The following is an 18657-nucleotide window of genomic DNA, read 5'->3' on the forward strand; positions in this document are numbered from 1 at the left end:
AAACACATTTCACCTTACATGACATTTGGACTTTACTTCCCAATACTGCTAAATATTCACTTCTATCTGCAGCTGTCTCCTCCACCCCTTTGCCTTCATTCTTTCTCCCACCAAAGCTTTCAGCATTTTTCTATTAATCATTAACATTTCTACTCACCAGGCTCTAGGGATTGTGGGTAGTCCTGAGGTGGCTGCCCCTCTCCCCTGTCACTGGTTCTCTCCAGGCCTTTGGGTAAGAGCGATGGCGCAGGGCTGAGTGCTGGCGAGCGAGGGGCCGCCGCAGCCGGGCTGGGGGCGGGGGTCAGAGGATTGGGCGGGTGCGTTCGCCTGGAGGGGGAATGGTAGCATGGTGACTGACGACTGCTGGGACACAGTCCCGGTGACGGGACGGTCGTCTTTGGCGGGGGAGGCGTGTGCAAGAAGGGTTTGGCCACATGAGAGGACGTGGTGGAAGAAGACGATGACGATGAGGTTCTCGATACTGAAGGAGGGTCTTCAAACGGAGAGGGGTGCTCGTCGTGTTTTCGCTGTAAAATAGATTGTAAACATGAAGAATGTCAGAGAGTTTTCATTTTGCTTTTGCCGCCAAGGGCAAAGTAATTATCAGAAGTATATTTTACCAAATGCAGTTATTATGTAAATACTATTTTAAAAAAATGGAAAACTGTGCTTGGGGTAAAAAATAAAAAAAATAAAAAAAGGAAAAAAAATATTTAAATAATCACATTCATAGAAGCAACTATGAAGGAGCTGCAGGAATTTCTGGCAAGTATTGGCTCTTTAGTACTGTACATGTGACAACAATCTTCATCTTGTTCTTCGAATAATTCCAATACCGATCTACATGTTGTGCGAAGTTGTTGTCTATCAGCATGGATGCGCAGGGATGTCAAAATTGTAATGACGTAATCGCTTATATGACATCACTTGTGATGGCTGTCAGAGCTCAATTTTGAATGTAAACAAACAACTGCTGTTTACTAGCAGCCGTCAGTTTGCCTGTTGCCAAGTAACAAGCACGCAGAAGTAACAGTTCAAATTTGTCCAATTTAGTTGCTTCACTGCATCGCACTCACAAAAAAAATGATATTTCAACTGGGGTGTGTAGACTTTTTATAACCACTATATCTAGTTATTCTGCGTGAAAAGAAAAAGCATTTAGGCTGAAGTGAAGTTAAAACAACATGCGGTACCTGTCCCAAAGAATGACGTTGCAAATGCTCCATGGCTCGTTGCTGTTGCAGTGCGTAGAGCTCCTGTTGCCGTAGGAATGCGGAGCGGGAGTAGACGGGGTGATGCTGCAGGTGAGGAGGGGGCCCACGGGCTCCATAGACAGGAGGCCACAGACCCGATTGCTCTAAAACGTCTGCGAGACGGACAAGAAAGCGGTTATGAGTGTAGAGATGAACTTTAAAGGCTGCCAAAGTTGCATTATGAAGAAGCGAGCCATATGTGTGGGGAGAAACATCAAAGACAAGAGTGTCATAAAGGTACTCTTTGAGGACGGTTGGCTGAGGCCATCTTCCCAAAACCTCCGCAACCAGCCCTTTCACAACTATTTCGAATTGGGCGTTACTCGGAGCAGCTCCGCCGTGTCCTCAGAACACACACACACACACACACACATGCCTCCTTGGCTGCTTTGTCACTGGGAACCTTTGTTCTGTGAGATTAGCCTGAGTGGGCTAATGTTTCCCAGGGGAAGGGTTCAGTGGATGCACTTCCCTTCTCCGCAGGAACTCCCACGGTGCAGAGCAAGGGAGGCGGGAGATAATTAAATTTCACAGCCTGTTTGCAAAGAAGCATTCAGACACACTCGTGCGCACCCGCACACGCACACACACACACACATGCACGCTTCTTACTTCTCTAGCATGGCCAAAATGTAAAACAGAACCCTTAACGTCTCATGTTGGTCCAGACATGACGACACAACTTAGTTTAGATGTATATACACACGCGCGCACACACACACACACACACAGGCCAGAATCCTGTCACGAGAGAGATGAACGTCAGTTAAAATGCTTTGCATAATGCCGGGCCCATGCTGCTGAGGGCAATGGAAATAGCTGCTCCTATTAACGAAGCTATAAAACACGCTCCCACTGACAGAGGGACTTAGTTGAGCATTATATTATGATTAGCCAATGATACTAAAACTCTGGGAGAGAAATGGCAGCAGTTCCGTTCGAGCAAATGGAGAGGAGGAGGGGGACGGGAGAATGTGGTCGGACGGCAGTGAGGGCTTGAGCGCATGTGTGTGTGTGTGTGTGTGTTGGGATGTACCAAGGTGATGATGAGGCCCGGGCTCGGTAGGAAGGACCATCAGCGGCGAGCTGGGGTCTTGCGTGAGTGAGCCAAGCACAGGCTGGAGAGGGTTGGGTAAACCCGGGGGGAAACTGGCACTCATCCCCACGTGGTTTAAACCTGAAGCGAAAAACATGCATTCATTGGTTTAAAAAAAAAACAAAAAACTTACTTCAAAATGCTGCAAAGATTAGTTACGTTGAAATGTTGGATTGCATGCGCTCACATCTTTTAAATCAGAATTCAAATCATTTATTTTTGTGACACCCTCGAAACAGGGAAAACCAAAAACACATTTTTTTTTTTTTTAGTTCAAGCTGTAGATTTCAAAGAGGCGCCTGTGAGCAGGCGTGCATACGCTTTGCTAACGTTCTTCTTTATTTTTACATTCAAGCACGCACACACACACATATATAAATAAGTACAAATGCCACTTACTATATGAATGCCCCATCCAGAGGGAGGGACTTCCCGTTCTCTGCAGCCAGTGGTGGTGAGCCGGGTGAGCATGAGCAGTCGGCTCCGCCCCCAACTGGCTGGCGCCTCCGGGCACCAAGAGGTGAGAGGTCAGGTCACCGTGGCAACTACTTGAAGGGTGAATCCTGGCAAACTCCATGCGATCCTTGTTCTCCCTGTACAAGCAGTCGTCAGAACTCACCATTTGTCATTATCCTCGTTATCTCTCGTAGTTTCGTCACAATCACCATTACCATTGTTATCACCCTTGTGATCTTCATTACCACGACAACCATTATGTTCATCAAGGATGAGTGACAGAGACCGAGCCTGCCGTCGTCTTAGACATTTGGTCTGTGAATTCTACTTTTTTTTTTTTTTTTTTTAAACCCATAATAGAGACAGATAATAAAAGTGCGATACTTCAGACACATTTGTTTTTGTCCCCATAACATTAAGAAATGTCAGGAAAAAAAAGAGAGATGTGTGTGTTGGGGTGGTACAGAAACGCGACATCAAAGGCTGAGTGGAGTAAATGGAGTGAGTGAGAGGGCGGGAAGAGATGGCGAGGCGCCGACTAAAAGACGCGGACAAAGAATAAAAGGGCTGCAAAGACGGAAAAACAGATGCTACACAATGCGGATGTCGAGAAGTGTTCGGTGTAAATACCTAATCATCAATTCTCGGTCCCGGTCCAGGTGATGAAGACTGAGCTGATCTTCTGCCATCCTCTTCCTCTCCTCTGCCTCGCGGCCAAGTGGATACGTAGGTCGGGACATCCCTGGAACACAAATAGCGCTAAATGATAAGAACATTTTGATTTCGTTGTCTTCGAAATTGTGACACTTGATTGGCCGGATTGATTTCCGCGCAACGTTGGCCATGGGAAGCACATGAAATGTGTCTTTTCTGAAACAAAGCGCATTTTTAATACACTTGGGAACTTAAGTGAACGACAACGCTTTGTAAAACCGCGACTGAAAGAGATACTTGAATTTTTAGAAGGCCTGTGAATACAAAAAAAAAAAAAAAAAAACGTCATTCGTCTCATTTATCTATAGTGCGAAATGACAAGTCGAGATCGAAGCTGTTCTCAGTTTCGATTGCGAGCTTCTGGTGTGCTTGGGAAAAAAAATTGCCTGGTGTGTTATAATTGGCTGGCCTGTTGAGTCCCCAATTAACATCAAACGAAGCAAGAAATGGCGGCTACACCAACAGCTCCGATTTCTTATAACATGGCCCAAAGCCCCAAAATAGCATGAATTGACTTTCAATGCAACGAACATAGACCACGTCTGACCTTTCACGCTGGGCAGCACTCGGCCCTGTCTGCTGTGTCCAGGGGTGCTGTCTGGAGAACGATGGGGGGGCCTGGCCACCGCCACTGCAATACCCACCGGAGGCTGCCTTACCTCCCCCTCTCCTGGCTCCCCAACCTCCCTCCCGCCTTTGTCGCCCTTCTCTCCCTCGTTAGAGGAGCCTCTGCGAGGAGGGAGCGACTGTTTGGGTGGGTCTTGTAAGGAGCTGTTTTTGCCTCCGCCTCTTTCCCCCTTGTCTGATCTCTCCCCGCCCTGCTTGAGGCAGCCCAAGCCTCCAAAAGGGCTCCGTTGGGGCAGCAGTAAAGGCTGCTGGGAGCTGTAGTTCATCAAGTTCTTCATGGCATTGCCCTCTCCTCCGGTGTTCTGCGATGAGGGATGCGGTAGAGAAGCAGAATCTTTGTTCGAAGCTGCAGTACCGTGTCCTCGGATTTCACTATTGCTAGCAGACGTATGACGGGAGTCTTTCCTCTGGTCTTCCTGTGGTCCTTTTCGAGGACCCCAAGTTGTCACCTGGCCGTCTCTTCCCTTTTCTTCCGTACCGTGGCCGCTGTGTTGCTGGTGTCGTATCCGAGCAACCTTTTGTCCCTCCCGCTGAACCGCTGAGCCCACCCTTCCATCCGATTGAGAGCAGTCCCTGAAAGGTGGCGAGCCGTTCTTGGATGTAGACCACCGCCCAGCCCCAAGGTACGTCCCCTGGGCATCGTGCGGAAGCGAGGGCCGGTAAATATCCTCCACAACTTCCACGTCTCTGAGGGACGAGGCTGTTTCCAGGCCGCAGGACTGCAGCTCGGGTTGCGAGCTCGCACTGGGATTGTGTTTTTGGAAGTGCGCCGTTTGTTGGCTCCAGTCGGGCGGTTTGTCAGCCTTGCCGTATCCCAGCTGCTGCAAATGTGTTTGGGATTTGTCTTTCTTCTGGCAACTGCTAAGGCGACCGAGGTGCTGAGAGGGACTTTCGTGAGAGCCATCGTTCTTGTCCTCTCCCTTTTTGCCACCACTTCCTGCTCCACGACACTCGGGGGTTGCCAGATCTCCCAGCGGTCCCACAGAAGGGACAAAGGTCGCGCCTATGACTTTTGCTTCCCTGCTAGACCCCGCCGACAGTGGATCTTTGGAGTGTACGATGGGAATAGGCGCCGGGGGGCAGTAAAACTCCGGATGCGGGTGGTGATGTGGGTGAAGCCAGCTTCCTACGACTGCCGAGCCCATGTGCAAGGTGTGACTTGGAGGTGGAGGAGGAGGCATGGAGTAGGAGGCCACAGAGTGAGGAGGTGGCAAGATCGCTGCGGCTGCAGCTGCACCTCTTCTTATACATTCCGAGGAAGCGCTTGAAGAGTCACTGATCCTCATATCCCCGTTTATGGGTTCTTTATAGCAACGCCTACTGCCTCCAGAAAGAGTTCGACCTGCTCCGCCCCCACTACAGCTGCTTAACGCGCTCCCCTTTTCACTGGAGAGCGTCTCCGTACCAGAAAGACTGGAAAGTTTACAGGCACTCATATGTTTCCCTCCCTGGCTGTCGCTGTCTCGGTGCTCCTTGTGTCGCTCCAGAAGGTGTCTGGAATCCTCCTCCCTGCTTTGGAGAGGGAGCTGAAGCACGGGAGCATGGGAGGGGTGCGGGTAGGCTTTAGGATGGAAGCTTGATGGAGTGGCAGCAGTTGTTTGATGATGATGATGATGATGATGATGATGATGAAGAAGCGGATGTTTGTCTTTATTTTCCTGGTGGCGCTCTTTACTGCTGGATCTTTCTTTCTCCTTTGAGAGGGGCGCAACGACTTTCTCGCTCGTGTCCCTGACGCTCTTGCCACCTCCTCCCGCACTGTCCGTCTCTCGGCTGCAGGAGCCGAGGGGGAGGCCAGACGCCGTTCTGGCAAGTGGAGGAAGGCTGTGATTGGGGAGCAGAGGGGGCTGGGTTGGAAGGCCTCGCAGGTAGAAGTGATCTGAGAGAAGAGAGGCAATTCTATTAATAGCAGAAAATGCAAAAAACTTTACCTGGATTCAAAAGCATTCACATTCTGGGCTTACTTCACTTATTCGATTTGCATGCAGCATAACAGCTAAATGCCTCTTCACCAGGTTTGCTTTCAACTTTAGGCTCCACTAATTGACCTCAGAGCCCAGCTGGGTTTATATTCAATCAGTATTTCTTTAATGTATTCAGGACCCAAACCATTCTGTGATTTATAGACCAATAGCAGAATTTTAAAATTTATTCTACAGCTGATTGGAAGCCACTGGGCCACACCCCTTAAAGGTCCAACTCACAAATCCAGTTGACCCCAGCTTATAAATCACCACTCAATTTCATTTTCTTTTTCCAGGAAACAAATTTTGATTTTTTTTTCTTTTACATCGTGACAATTATAAATAGCATTTGCGGATTTTGTGATTCATAGTCAGGCTCGGTCCCCCGCAATTAGTGGACGACCACTCGAAGGCAGTGCGTACAGTAATTACACTTTATAAACCCTTTTTTTTTTTTTTTTTTTACCTTCTCTCAATGCTTTTTCTTCATTAAAATAAATAATTGCAGCACAGATTGATGGTATTTCTATTCATTTCGTCATTAATCCATCAAAAGTGAGTTTTGGCAAAACGTACCTTTTTGACTTTCATAGAAGCGGTGCTGTCCATATAGACTGTTGTTATGGTGATCCAAGGGACTCATGGGAAGAAAAGGGGAGGCAAGACTTCCTGAATAGCTGTGGTACCCTGTCAGAGAGAGGGGAGAGCATTGACATTCAGCAGCTCTCTAAACATACAATTTATTTCTTCAATCTATCATGAAATTGCCACTTTGTAAAACAGCAAAAAAAAACATGGCTACATTCACTTTTGCACTAACATGCCACATGACTTGACATTATTTACAGTGGACAAAGTGGTGACAAAAACCACAGCAGGCAGCTACAGCCAAACATTTGCAGCCTTTAACCGGATGGAATTTGCTTTCCTCCAACCCCCCCAAATCCAAGACAAATAGTATGAACCATCACAGCGAGCGCACGCACAAACACAAGCCTCCCAAGAGGTCGCTGGGAAGTAAATGGTCATTCCACTCTGTTCCCTGTCTTCAAGGACGTTGAACTACATCGTGGAATTGCAGAGGTGGCGCAGAATCGGGTTCGGATCAATGTGGCTGCGCCGTACGTGCAGATGAAACTCGCGGGAACACACAGAGGAACCCATCTCCGATGCGAGGGGACCAAAAGGCTCCGATTGCGTTTGTGTGCGTGCTCTGTTCTTCAGCAGCTGGTTTCATGCCCCACAGAGTGTCCTTGCTGGCCCGTTAATTGGCAGCCATTAAAAGTTTAATGGTGGTGGCCAAAGTAAACAGCACTCCATAAAAACTCATCCTACGCATTCCACAGTCGCACTGCAAAACCGCAGACACCCCCTTTTTCTGCTCCGGCATGTGTGTCTGTTTTTGGTGGGGTGTGAGCGGGGGGACGTACTGCGTGTTCATGCGGCCATGTAAATGCACCAACGAGTATGCTACACTCCGTGTGTGTGGGTGTGTGTGTGCGTGTGTGTGTGTATGCGTGATTACTCTGAATGGTTAACAACCAGTGAATCTAAATGGCAACAATTAGCCAAAAGGCTCTATCAGCCATCTAAAGCCAATCCCCCGAGTAATGACAAGTGATAAAATTCAGGAGGGTGGGAAGAAGAGAGGAACAAAGACCGTTGAAGGGGGGGGGGCAGCAAAGTGGGGGACCAAAAGGACGAAAGGTTAGAGATTTAATAAATGACAAAGCGGGAGTGCGAGTAGAAGGGACACCAAAAGAAGAGGCCCTGTCAATATGAAAAGCCTGCAATGTGATGTCGCTGCCGTGAGGCGTTCAGGGAGGTAAATGTGTGTGCGTGTGTGTGCGTGTGTGTGCGTGTTGTTTGGGATGGAAGATGAAGGGAGGAGTGAAAGGGAAGTGGAGAGCTTTGAGATGGAAGAGATGAGAGGATAGCGGCGAAGAAAGTAAGGGAGGGGAGCCATGAAACAAGGACAGGTGTGTGCGTGTGTAAATATGTCATACAACTGCGCCTTTTTGTGTGTGAGCGTGTGCGTGCGTGCGTGTGCACGCGTGTGTGTTAGCCAGGTCTTTCCTCTTTGTGCTGGCTCCACACTCCACTCTCTGGACTCCGGCCAGCTGGCAGCGCGCCCGGTGGAGCTCCCTGGCTTGAATTCTTAAAAACAATCATTTGTAGTGTGCTGGCGTGCTCGTGAATGCGAGCGCGCGCGCACACGTGTTCGGAACATCAAAAGCGGAGCCACTGCAGACACAAAATCTGTCTGATAGGCAACGCGCGCGCACGCACGCACGTGCGTGCGCTCCATTGACTGCTCTCTGCTCCTTTGCCATCCCGCCGCCTCTTCTTTCTATGAAGCTGATTTATAAGACAGCCACTCCAGGAGACATTAGTGCTCATTTCCAGGGCTTAAATGTTGCTATTTATTGCCAGATGAGCTACAAATGAGCCGGTTGTCTCGTTTCACAACTGCAACGCTGAATCAAAAAAAAATTTGTAGTCCAACAGTTTTATCCAAATTTGTCAAAAACGTTCAAACCGTAGAAGCACACGTGCATATGGAGATGTGACTTCTCTCCTCCCTCTTCAGAGTCAGACACGCCGTTTCTTGTCATTAGCTATTCAGTTGAAAATGTATTAATTAGTCAGGGTTTACTGTCAGAATTAAATTGCCTTTGTCACCGCCAGACGATATAATGTGTCCACTTTTATGGGCTGCATGTCTCCTCTTAAAACCGCTGGGTTCAAAGTAATCCAAATTGGATGAAATTGCTAATCCAGCGCTGGCGCTCAAAAATGGCCGAGCCAATGCTTGGTTATTTATACCAAGCCGACTGGGTTGAGGATTTGACCAAGTATGTTAGGTCAAAATATTGATTCAACATGGGGTAAAAATTATCAAGCTACCAAGAAATGGGTGACCAGGTTACAACTCGAGTATAGCTGAGGGCAACAATAATGCAAGCTTCATACCAACATTTTTGAAGAAGAAGCCCTTGTCAAAGGTCACCAAGGTCACTACAGCAGCTCACTTGCAAATATGTGACGCCGGTTTCCCTTCCTGACACAAATGGATGCAATTGTTTGCTCTGACTGCACACTTAAAATTGCTGGGGCAAGAATATCCCAATTTTAGTAAAAAAAAAAAAAAATTGGACTGAAAGGCTACTTGGGTCAATTTGAACCAACTTTCTGTTTTTTTTTTTGTTTTTTTTTAAACGGATGTATATTCTTTATCCTCTGCAAAAAAATGACCATTATTGCAGCTTCCTGAATCTGACAATAGCGACTTTTGTTGGTGCCTGCATGATGGAATTTTACTGCCCCCTAATGGCCACGGTGAGCACACCAGATGGAGCAACACAATGGATTGAATTGAAGCATTCAATTCTGATGAACAAATGGTTCCATTTTTTTTAATTCTATTTATTTTATAATTATTACAATAGTCACTATGCTGTGTTTTTTATGAAGTATAATGTTACAGTGTAGGCGGTTATCAAATTTATTTCATGCATCAACACTGTATTGATTATGAAGAATACAAACTGATAGATAGCATTTTGAATCCAAGGCAACAAGAGCTGTCATGTCGAGAGTTCTTTTTTTTATTTTTTTATTATTCACTTGCACACATTTTGGCCAGAATCACACTTGAACTGTAATTTTAAATAAATATTTTTGGCACAATACACACAAACTGAAAAGTATAGATAACAACGTCAAACTCAATGTTTGACCACAAACGGTTAACTGTCAAAAGACGACACTGTGCGTGTAGATCTTTCTGATCAGGAAGGGGGCCGTTGGAGGTCGGTTAGCCCACAGGGGCGCCCTGAAGGTGGGGCCTCTGGACAGGGGAGGGGGGGGGGGGGGCTGCCTCAAAAGAGGATACTGGAAATGGGTTTAAGGTTTCACTGTGGGAGGTTTTATACTGTTGGGGGACCATGAGCTGAGAGATAATATACAACCACTGGACTCTTTATTAGGTACACCACTCTTAATGAGATGTTACATATATACATTTTTTAAAAAAAATTTTAATTTTTTTTTAGAGGTGCAGCGATTAATGGTCAACTATTATACTCGGTACAATTATAAAGTTACTAGGATGACAATTGTATCGAGCTGTCTTTCTTATGGGCGTAAAGAGTGTATCGAATAAACGCTCAAACGGCTTCCCGTACATCACTAGTACAACATAAATACAAAAAAATGTGTCGTTAAATGAATGCAACTCCAACCATGTTAATAAACGTTGAGCATAATGGTCTTTTATTTACGATACATCTCTCAAATTGGGTAGTTTGCGCAAGATGTGGCGGACCAGTGAGGACACACCTGTCTTTGGGAATGAGAATTAAGCCAACCATAAAGTATATCATTATGTTTTAGGGTCAAGTCTCGGTTTGCGGTTAAATGCCGTCCTCAGGAAATGAATGTAAGTCAATGTAATTTCCTCTGTAGCGATGGAAATTGTATACGTGTGCGCGTAACGAGGGTGTACGACCTCATAAAACCTTCAAAGTGGGTCACGGGGCGAAGGATGATGGGTGAAAGGAAGTCAATGCAGCAAAAAAAAAAAAAAAAAAAAACAGGGGGTTAGTATAGTGAAAAGAGAGATATTTACTTATGATGTTGACTTTTTTAGTGTGCATGTTCAAGGAGATATTAGAAGCCATTTTTTGGCCGCCAAAACCAGCGCGAAACACAAAGCCACACGCGACTAGTGCCAGATGAGTTCAGCATGTGCGTGTGTGTTGTAAGTCGCGTCATCTGAGGCATCACAGCTTCATGTGTTTGGCCTCACTGTTGGTTAAACCACTTAATGGCTTCATCGCCATCTAATCCCAAAACCAAAAACCTTGGATTAACCAGAGACCAAATGCACGGCGTGTGCGGTTGCGCATGTGGTCGCGCGCGCGCGCGCGTGTGTCTTACCTTCATGCGAATGAGGGAACCAGATAGCGGAGGCATTGGAATGGGCTCCGGTCCGGTACGAGGGAGAGGATGGGGAGGAAACGGATCCCGAGGGGTGAGGCGGGTGGGAAGCCGGCGACCCCAAACTGCTGGACAGGAAGGAACCCATAAAGGAAGCACCTGAGAGGCAGAAGGGGAAAAAAAAGGTTAGAGGTGACGTTTCTGACCAGTGCTGATTAAATTTGGCTCTGGAGAAGAACGCATGTTTAATTACGGCAACAGATGTGCAGAGAAACTTCCTCTAAAGCCGAAAAGAATGACAGAATGCTTCATTGTGAACGAAGTGATTCATCTTGAAAAATAGAAGGAAATTGCATTTATTTTTGCGGGGAAAAATAAAATCAAGTGCGGCATAACGGGATAGGAGTAATGTTATATTAATAAAAGTGGCACTGTTGAAAAATTAAATGAAATGACCTGCCCTTGAGAAACTAATCTGTTCAAGCGAGACTTGTGCTGCAGATGTCCCAAATTACATTTTTTAACAGACACATCAGATTTTTTTTTCCTTATTAACTCAGAGTGAATATTAAAAGTACCAATGCATAATTAATTAAGATAAGTAATAGTTTAAACATCATTCGGTCTGGCTACAAGAGTTTGAAATTAAGATAATCATGTCAGTTTTAATGTCATGGAAACTCTGGAGTACTTCACTTTTGGACTGTTATTGGTGTGGAGTTTGCAATTTTTCATTAAAAAAAGAAAACAAACAAACACCTTTTGTCATATTAGTTCAAACAATCACCATGACTTTTGCTCAGTTGTAAAAAAAAAAAAAAAAAAAAATCAGCCTCATCTTGTATCTTTCTCAAACTTTCGTGGTGTAACAAACTAGGTCAAGAGTACAACTGTCAAGTGTTGTAATCTGACAAAAAAAAATGCACATTTTGGAAAATAACATACTTTCCCTTTAACAAGTAGAGTTTCAATATTCTGAGAAATTTCAAAGAGGGAAGTCTTTAAATGTTTAACTTCGAACTTCAGAGACCTTGCAGCTCAGGTGAAGTGGGGAAAAAAAAGAGCAATAAAGACAATTTAAAGTCATCATCTTAAAATGCCAAAGAAATATAAGATTATCCAGCCAAATAATTCAAATCAGTGGTGTGCAAAGTGGGGGGCCGATGGGGCGGCGGCCCCCTGGCATCCGCAACCAACCTCCCAGTGATAAAAAAAATAAATAAATCGGAGCAAAATGTCTTTTGCTGGGCAGTATATCAACCACAGAAATATTCCATCTGCACCCCACATTAAATTTTATTTTTATTTTTTTTAGGAGGGCGTCATAATCATAACGATAATCATCCCATTGTATCAGTCTAAAAAATTGTATTTTTCACCACATTTCTCCGCTGCTGCTGCTATAAAATGCCGAGTACTTGACAAGTCTCCCCAACACAAATCCCACCGGGGACTCAGTCGTACAAGTTCCACCGCGCGCGGGCGCGGGAGCGCGCACGCACAACCTGCGCGAGCGAAGCAGTCGAAGCGGCGAGCGAACGGGCTCTGTTTAGTTTGGCTCGTTTGAACGTCTCCGCACTTATCAGCGCGCTCTCATTTGGTGGAACAACGTGAACAGTTGTCGGGGGAAGGAAGAAACAAATCCACAGGGAGTCAGGTAATTAGTCGCTGGATGGGGAGACGGAGCAAGTGCGGTGGGCTGGGTCGTTACCCATAAACACTGCCTCGCCGAGACAATTACGACAACAGTTCGCATCAGAGAGCCGAGAGCGCGCACGCACGCGCACGCGCTCGCTCGCGCGCTCGGCATGTGCGGTACACTCACCGCCAACAAACCCTCGCTTACCACACGCTGCACCCAGACAGCTCGGTCTTTTTCTTTGTCTTGATACAGTCAAGAGTGTATGATTCAGAAAAGTGACTCATCAACATCATTAACTATAGAATTGGAAAATAACTCATTTAGCGCCTTAACAACAATGACGAATATTAATTACAGGCGAAACACTTGACAATACTTTGTCCTAGAGTGTTTGTCTACTTTGCAAGCGGGAGGAAAACCGTAAAAAATGTGCCAATTTTTTTGTATATTTTTTTTGGGGGGGGAGAGGATGGGGATAATTGACTTTTATCACATGTTGCGATGTGTTAATGTGTAAAAAAAAAAAATTTAAAAATCAGCCACCCATTTAAAAAAAAATTTTGAAGATTTTTAAAGAGCTAAATAAAATCTCACGTTGAATAATAGGTCGGGCTCTATTTTCCAATAAGACTCGCTAATGGTTAGCCGGTTAAGAGCCAGCCGGCTATCCTGAGTGCACAACAGCCAACTCGCTACTCTGATTTGCTGTCTCCCTTTTCTCTCGCCAGGTCATACACACGCAAAACACAAAATGCAAGCGCAATTTTTATCTGATTAATTAGTGAGATAATCAAAAGCATAATCGACTTGTAATCGATATCGATATGCATTTGTGTTCATGTTTGATTCAGTGTGATCGTTTCTCATTCTGTTTTAATTCTGCTTTTCACTTCAGTCAAAGAATTGCGCACACAAGTTTTTAAAGTGATTAACTGAGTTATTATTGTTACCCGTATTATTATCCGATTTATTTGTTCATTGATAAAAAAGACGCGCATCATTGCCTTTGTCCACAGTGTGTCATTCCCGTAACGGGTCTGAGCGTACGATAACAAGGAATTTAGCGGAACTTTCTCTTCTTGATCTAATTTTTTCCACTTTCTCTTCTATTTTTCCTCACCATGTCGAAATATTTTGGAAGCGTTTTCTGTTTGTGTTGCTTTTTTGCAAACCGCACTTGTACAACAGTAGATCAGTGGCCTCTCAGCCAGCCATAATAAAACACAGCTCATATACAGTACGTCTCGGGCTGGTTTCACAAGGCCCCCTGGCAGTGTGGGCATTCACACACACACACACACACACACACACGCACGTGTCAAAGAGAAAATGATAGACTCACTGGTCTGTCTGTACCTCATCTTTTACGAGATACAACATAAGGGGGAAAAAAAAAAAAACGCCCGTTAGAAGCGACGCACTGCATTTTCTAAGTTACAGCCATCTTAAAATGTCTTCAAAACATATAAAAGTTCATGTTGATTAAATAAGTCAATAAAAGCTTTTATTTCAAACACTTAGCGATATTGATTAGTGCTCTTAGGGTTGAAATACTTAGCATTCCGCTGTGCCCCCTTTCGTCCCACAGCTGTTCCTCAGTGGCGACTCCCCCCCCCGCCCCCCCGGGGGGGGTTCCATCTTTTTTCCATTTACTTATCTCCATTCATTTTCACTGTTTTGCCCCCCCCCCGTTCCCTTTTTCCTGTCACCTCCCTCCCTGCCCGCTCGGTCTGTTTTATGCTGGCGAGTTGAGGAGAAAATCATATTTGCCCGCTTCCTCTGGCCCGCTGATATGGAAAATCATCTGAGAGGCCGGCCCGCTAACGCAAACCTTATTCCTGTCCGTTTGCTCCCCTCCTCCCCTTCCTGCCCTCTGTTTCCGCCTTTGTTTTGTTTTTTTTATCCTGATCCTAACATTCCCTTTCCATCTGTCACCGTTACATCCTCCCCGTTGTAGCTCCGAGACCAAACGGCAAATGATGAATGCGAAAACGCCGTGCGGGAACCGACGAGATATGCCAGAGACGCAAAGACGAGCTAAACAAACGCACCCTCAACCCCACTCAGCCAGGCTTTGTTCCTCACATCAACCGCAGACATGCATGCACATCAAAAAATAAATAAATGAATGCAAGCGTGACCCAAGTGAACCTGAGATTATGTGGTGCACGTTACCCTACATGTTATTTGCTATAAACAGAAAGTGCCGTCTGAGGACGCTGCTATATTCAGTCTCCATAGTGGTGATTAAAGTCCAAAACGCCGCTCGAGTGCGGCCCACTCTCCCAGATGGCATCATGTGATGGAAGCGTGTCAATACCGTCTCGTTGAATCCATCCCATCAGATGCTGACAATCCAAGACAGCAAAAATTAGGACGTTCTGTTCACTTTAATTCCTTCAGCTGCGGTGACAGTTTGATTTGTTGGTTTACGCTTGACAGCAAACGACGAAAGCTTGTCGCGGCTGGGGGAGGAAAAGTAGTGGGTCTGCAGGTTCAACGGTTGAGCATATTTTCGGTGTCGTCGTATTTTTGATTCGGCGCGATGTTTTTGAGGGAAGTTGGGTGAGAACAATTTGGATATTGACTAAAAGTAGTGAAAGCTTTTAACATTGATTTTGAACAGTCAACTAATGATGAATCGATGTGCGTAAAGAAAAAGAATAATAAAACAATGTTAGCTTTTTTTTTTTTTAATTATTTACTGTAACAGTTTTTTTTTAAATGCACCATTAAAGGAACTTATCAATGCCAAAAAAATGGAAAAATACTAATAAAAACATTTTATTCATTTATTTATTTCATTTATTTACTTATTTATTAATTATTTTCTATAACTGTTTTTCTAACACAAAAATGCACCATTATAGGAACTTGTCAATGCCAAACTTGATTTTTTATTTTTTTTATTGCGACCCAAAAGGTTGGTCAGAAACTTTAGAATATCGGGCAAATTGTACTTAAAGTGCCCTCATAGTTTCATGGGTAAAAAGATTTTTTTTTTTTTTAATGAGTGGAAATTTTAATTTAATTCGGTTCAATGAGGGCAGGCTGTCAGTCTAAAAACAATACAAGGATAAATGTTTTAAATGCAAAATGCAGAGAAGGTGTCAAATGATGAAAAGCAGCCAAGGTTAGAGTCTTATTTTTGGATGACAACAAATCTTTTCTCGCATTTATTTTAAACTACTCATGTAGAATATGTGCAGAGTGTTGCTTGCAGCGACATGAAACAAAAACAAAAAAACAACCAAAAAAGAGGTGCACAGGCAAAAAAAAAAAAAATAAATAACCTGTGTGTTGCACGTCTGAGCAAAGATCGAAGGTGAAACCTAACAGCGAGGTGAAAGATAGCAAGCCCAATCGTCCCAAGGTTTCTCACGATTCGATAGAGGAGGGGAGGGAGGACGAGAACCACGGAAGAGGAGGAGAGACGGAAGACAAAACAGGAATGAGTCTGATATCACAAAGCAACATTGTCTCTCGGGAAGTTGTTTTAAAATGTACGAATTGTTAGCGACTCCGAAGAGTAGCTCGGCACAATGGAAGGACAGTATTTAGGTTTTAAGTTCCTTTTCTCCCAAAAGGTTTACTTTTCTTAATTGGAGAAAAACAATTTTCTGAAAAAAAAAAAAGAAACTTAAAACATATCTAAAAAAAAAAAAAAAAGACAAGAGGCAGGGCAAGGGCAGATTGAGCCGCGCTAGCTAGCCGGCCACTCGCGCAAGCTAGCTTAGTGATTAGCGTTCCTCTCTTAGTTTGAGAAGCTGCGACATTTACATACAAACTAAGGTAATATTTTTTTAAATATTTTTTTAAAGTACTTGATTTTTTTTCTAAATTTAATGCATTTGAAAAAAAAAAGTATTTTCAAGTCAACAAAAAGAAAAAAAAAAAGGCAGCTTCTGACCCAAAGAAGAGCGTGAAGAAAACAACAATAGATTGAATGGACTCTTGCTAATCAATAAATACACAAACACACACACACGCACACCCCCACCCACGCAGAGACACTAATGAAAGACTCATCCAGTCCGTAAATTCCCTGTGTGAGTGGGCGTGTGCGCGTGCGTGTGTGTGTCAGAGGTTCTGACTCTCGTTAGTTTGGCTGCTACGCCTATTGCCGTACACTTGGCAACCTCTCGTCATTCCGACCCTTTCATAAGCCTCCAACCACCAAGGGCCTTGGCATTGAGCCTTGAGCCAGCGTGTGTGTCTGACTATGTGTGTGTGTGACTCCGTGCGTGCGTGTGTGTGTTTGTATTTAGTGTCAGGAGTCAAGCCAGACCTTTCTGATCTGTTTTGACACCCCAGAATTGCACAAGTGACAGGGCTACTCAAACAAGGCGGTCGCGGTAGGCTCGAAGACGGACACGTGCGTGCGTACACACATCCGCGCGCACGCCGGGGATGCAAACACATTCAGTGTGTCAATAAAGGACTGAACGGTGCTTACAAAGAATATGTTCGCGGGAGGCAAAAGGAGTTCTTTTGCTCGCCGACATCCACGTAGCATTTTCCCTTCCGCTCTATCTTATTATTCATCAACTATTCCTCTTGACTCATTCATGTCGGAGTAAGCGGGGAGAGAGGCACACAGGCAAAGCATGGCGTGTCATCTGGGACGAGCGGCTGCACTGCATCACATTACGGGGAAAAGAGAGAGAGCGTGCGAGAGAGAGCGACGGGACGGAGAAGGGAGGAAAGAACGAGAGAGAGAGAGTGGAGGAGAAAAAATGAGATGAAAGAGCAACAAATGAGAGATTTCCCTGCGAGGCGCATAAATCAGCAGACTATGAACAGCAGCTCAAAGCCTGACTCGCAGATTGCGGACCGGAGTCTCGGCACACACGCACAATGTCTCTCCACTCACACACACCACGGCGGATCTCACGCCGTCGACGTCAGGCTCCCCCCTACAAGACGCATCACCTGCTGGCCGGGACTGCTTGGTCATTACACAAAGCAAAGAATCAATCATAAAGCGGACTCGCAGGCTGCATTCAATGAACAGAAAAGGCCACTTTTTAAAAAATGTCTTCCCTAGACAAAGGTGACCCACCAAATGCTCCATCAAAATATGAGTAAGAAGGAAAAAGTTGCTATTCCTCACCACAGACTTTTTGGATGACACGTACAACCACCTTCAGCAGGACCTAACACATATGCAAGGGATATAAAAAGTCTACACACCCCGATTCCAATGAGACCAGAACACATTATTTCAAAACCTCTCCCACCATGAATGGGAGGTAACACCTCTACACTCCTTTTGGAAAGGGGAAGTAAAATTCAATGATCCAAAATTGTGGTTGCACAAGTGCGCACACCCTCTCATAACTGATTTGTTCAAGAAACAGTCTGATTGCTCATGGTTCTGAAGGCCCTGGGCACTTTCGACAACACATGATTGGACAAAATAAAATAAAATAAAATAAAATAAAATAAAATAAAATAAAATAAAATAAAATAAAATAAAATAAAATAAAATAAAATAAAATAAAATAAAATAAAATAAAATAAAATAAAATAAAATAAAATAAAATAAAATAAAATAAAATAAAATAAAATAAAATAAAATAAAATAAAATAAAATAAAATAAAATAAAATAAAATAAAATAAAATAAAATAAAATAAAATAAAATAAAATAAAATAAAATAAAATAAAATAAAATAAAATAAAATAAAATAAAATAAAATAAAATAAAATAAAATAAAATAAAATAAAATAAAATAAAATAAAATAAAATAAAATAAAATAAAATAAAATAAAATAAAATAAAATAAAATAAAATAAAATAAAATAAAATAAAATAAAATAAAATAAAATAAAATAAAATAAAATAAAATAAAATAAAATAAAATAAAATAAAATAAAATAAAATAAAATAAAATAAAATAAAATAAAATAAAATAAAATAAAATAAAATAAAATAAAATAAAATAAAATAAAATAAAATAAA

At 43.8% G+C, this 18657-nt stretch overlaps 1 protein-coding gene across 5 annotated transcripts in view; it reads right to left on the reverse strand.

Moving 5' to 3' along the window:
• bahcc1b (BAH domain and coiled-coil containing 1b) overlaps positions 1 to 18657 on the reverse strand; it is an 87754-nt gene that overhangs the window by 17964 nt on the left and 51133 nt on the right. For all 5 annotated transcript variants that reach the window (XM_088283850.1, XM_088283853.1, XM_088283851.1 and 2 more), the window contains 8 exons: positions 11052 to 11210; positions 6687 to 6797; positions 4067 to 6025; positions 3436 to 3547; positions 2749 to 2942; positions 2290 to 2430; positions 1194 to 1366; positions 158 to 527 (listed from right to left, as the gene is read on the reverse strand). In XM_088283850.1, the coding sequence (XP_088139976.1) occupies positions 158 to 527; positions 1194 to 1366; positions 2290 to 2430; positions 2749 to 2942; positions 3436 to 3547; positions 4067 to 6025; positions 6687 to 6797; positions 11052 to 11210 (3219 nt within the window). The remainder of the gene's footprint in view (positions 1 to 157; positions 528 to 1193; positions 1367 to 2289; positions 2431 to 2748; positions 2943 to 3435; positions 3548 to 4066; positions 6026 to 6686; positions 6798 to 11051; positions 11211 to 18657) is intronic.

Source organism: Idiotropiscis lumnitzeri, chromosome 20 (genome assembly GCF_059441095.1).
Source record: "Idiotropiscis lumnitzeri isolate Australia: NSW breed Sydney's pygmy pipehorse chromosome 20, RoL_Ilum_1.0, whole genome shotgun sequence".
NCBI classification, from domain to species: Eukaryota; Metazoa; Chordata; class Actinopteri; order Syngnathiformes; family Syngnathidae; genus Idiotropiscis; species Idiotropiscis lumnitzeri.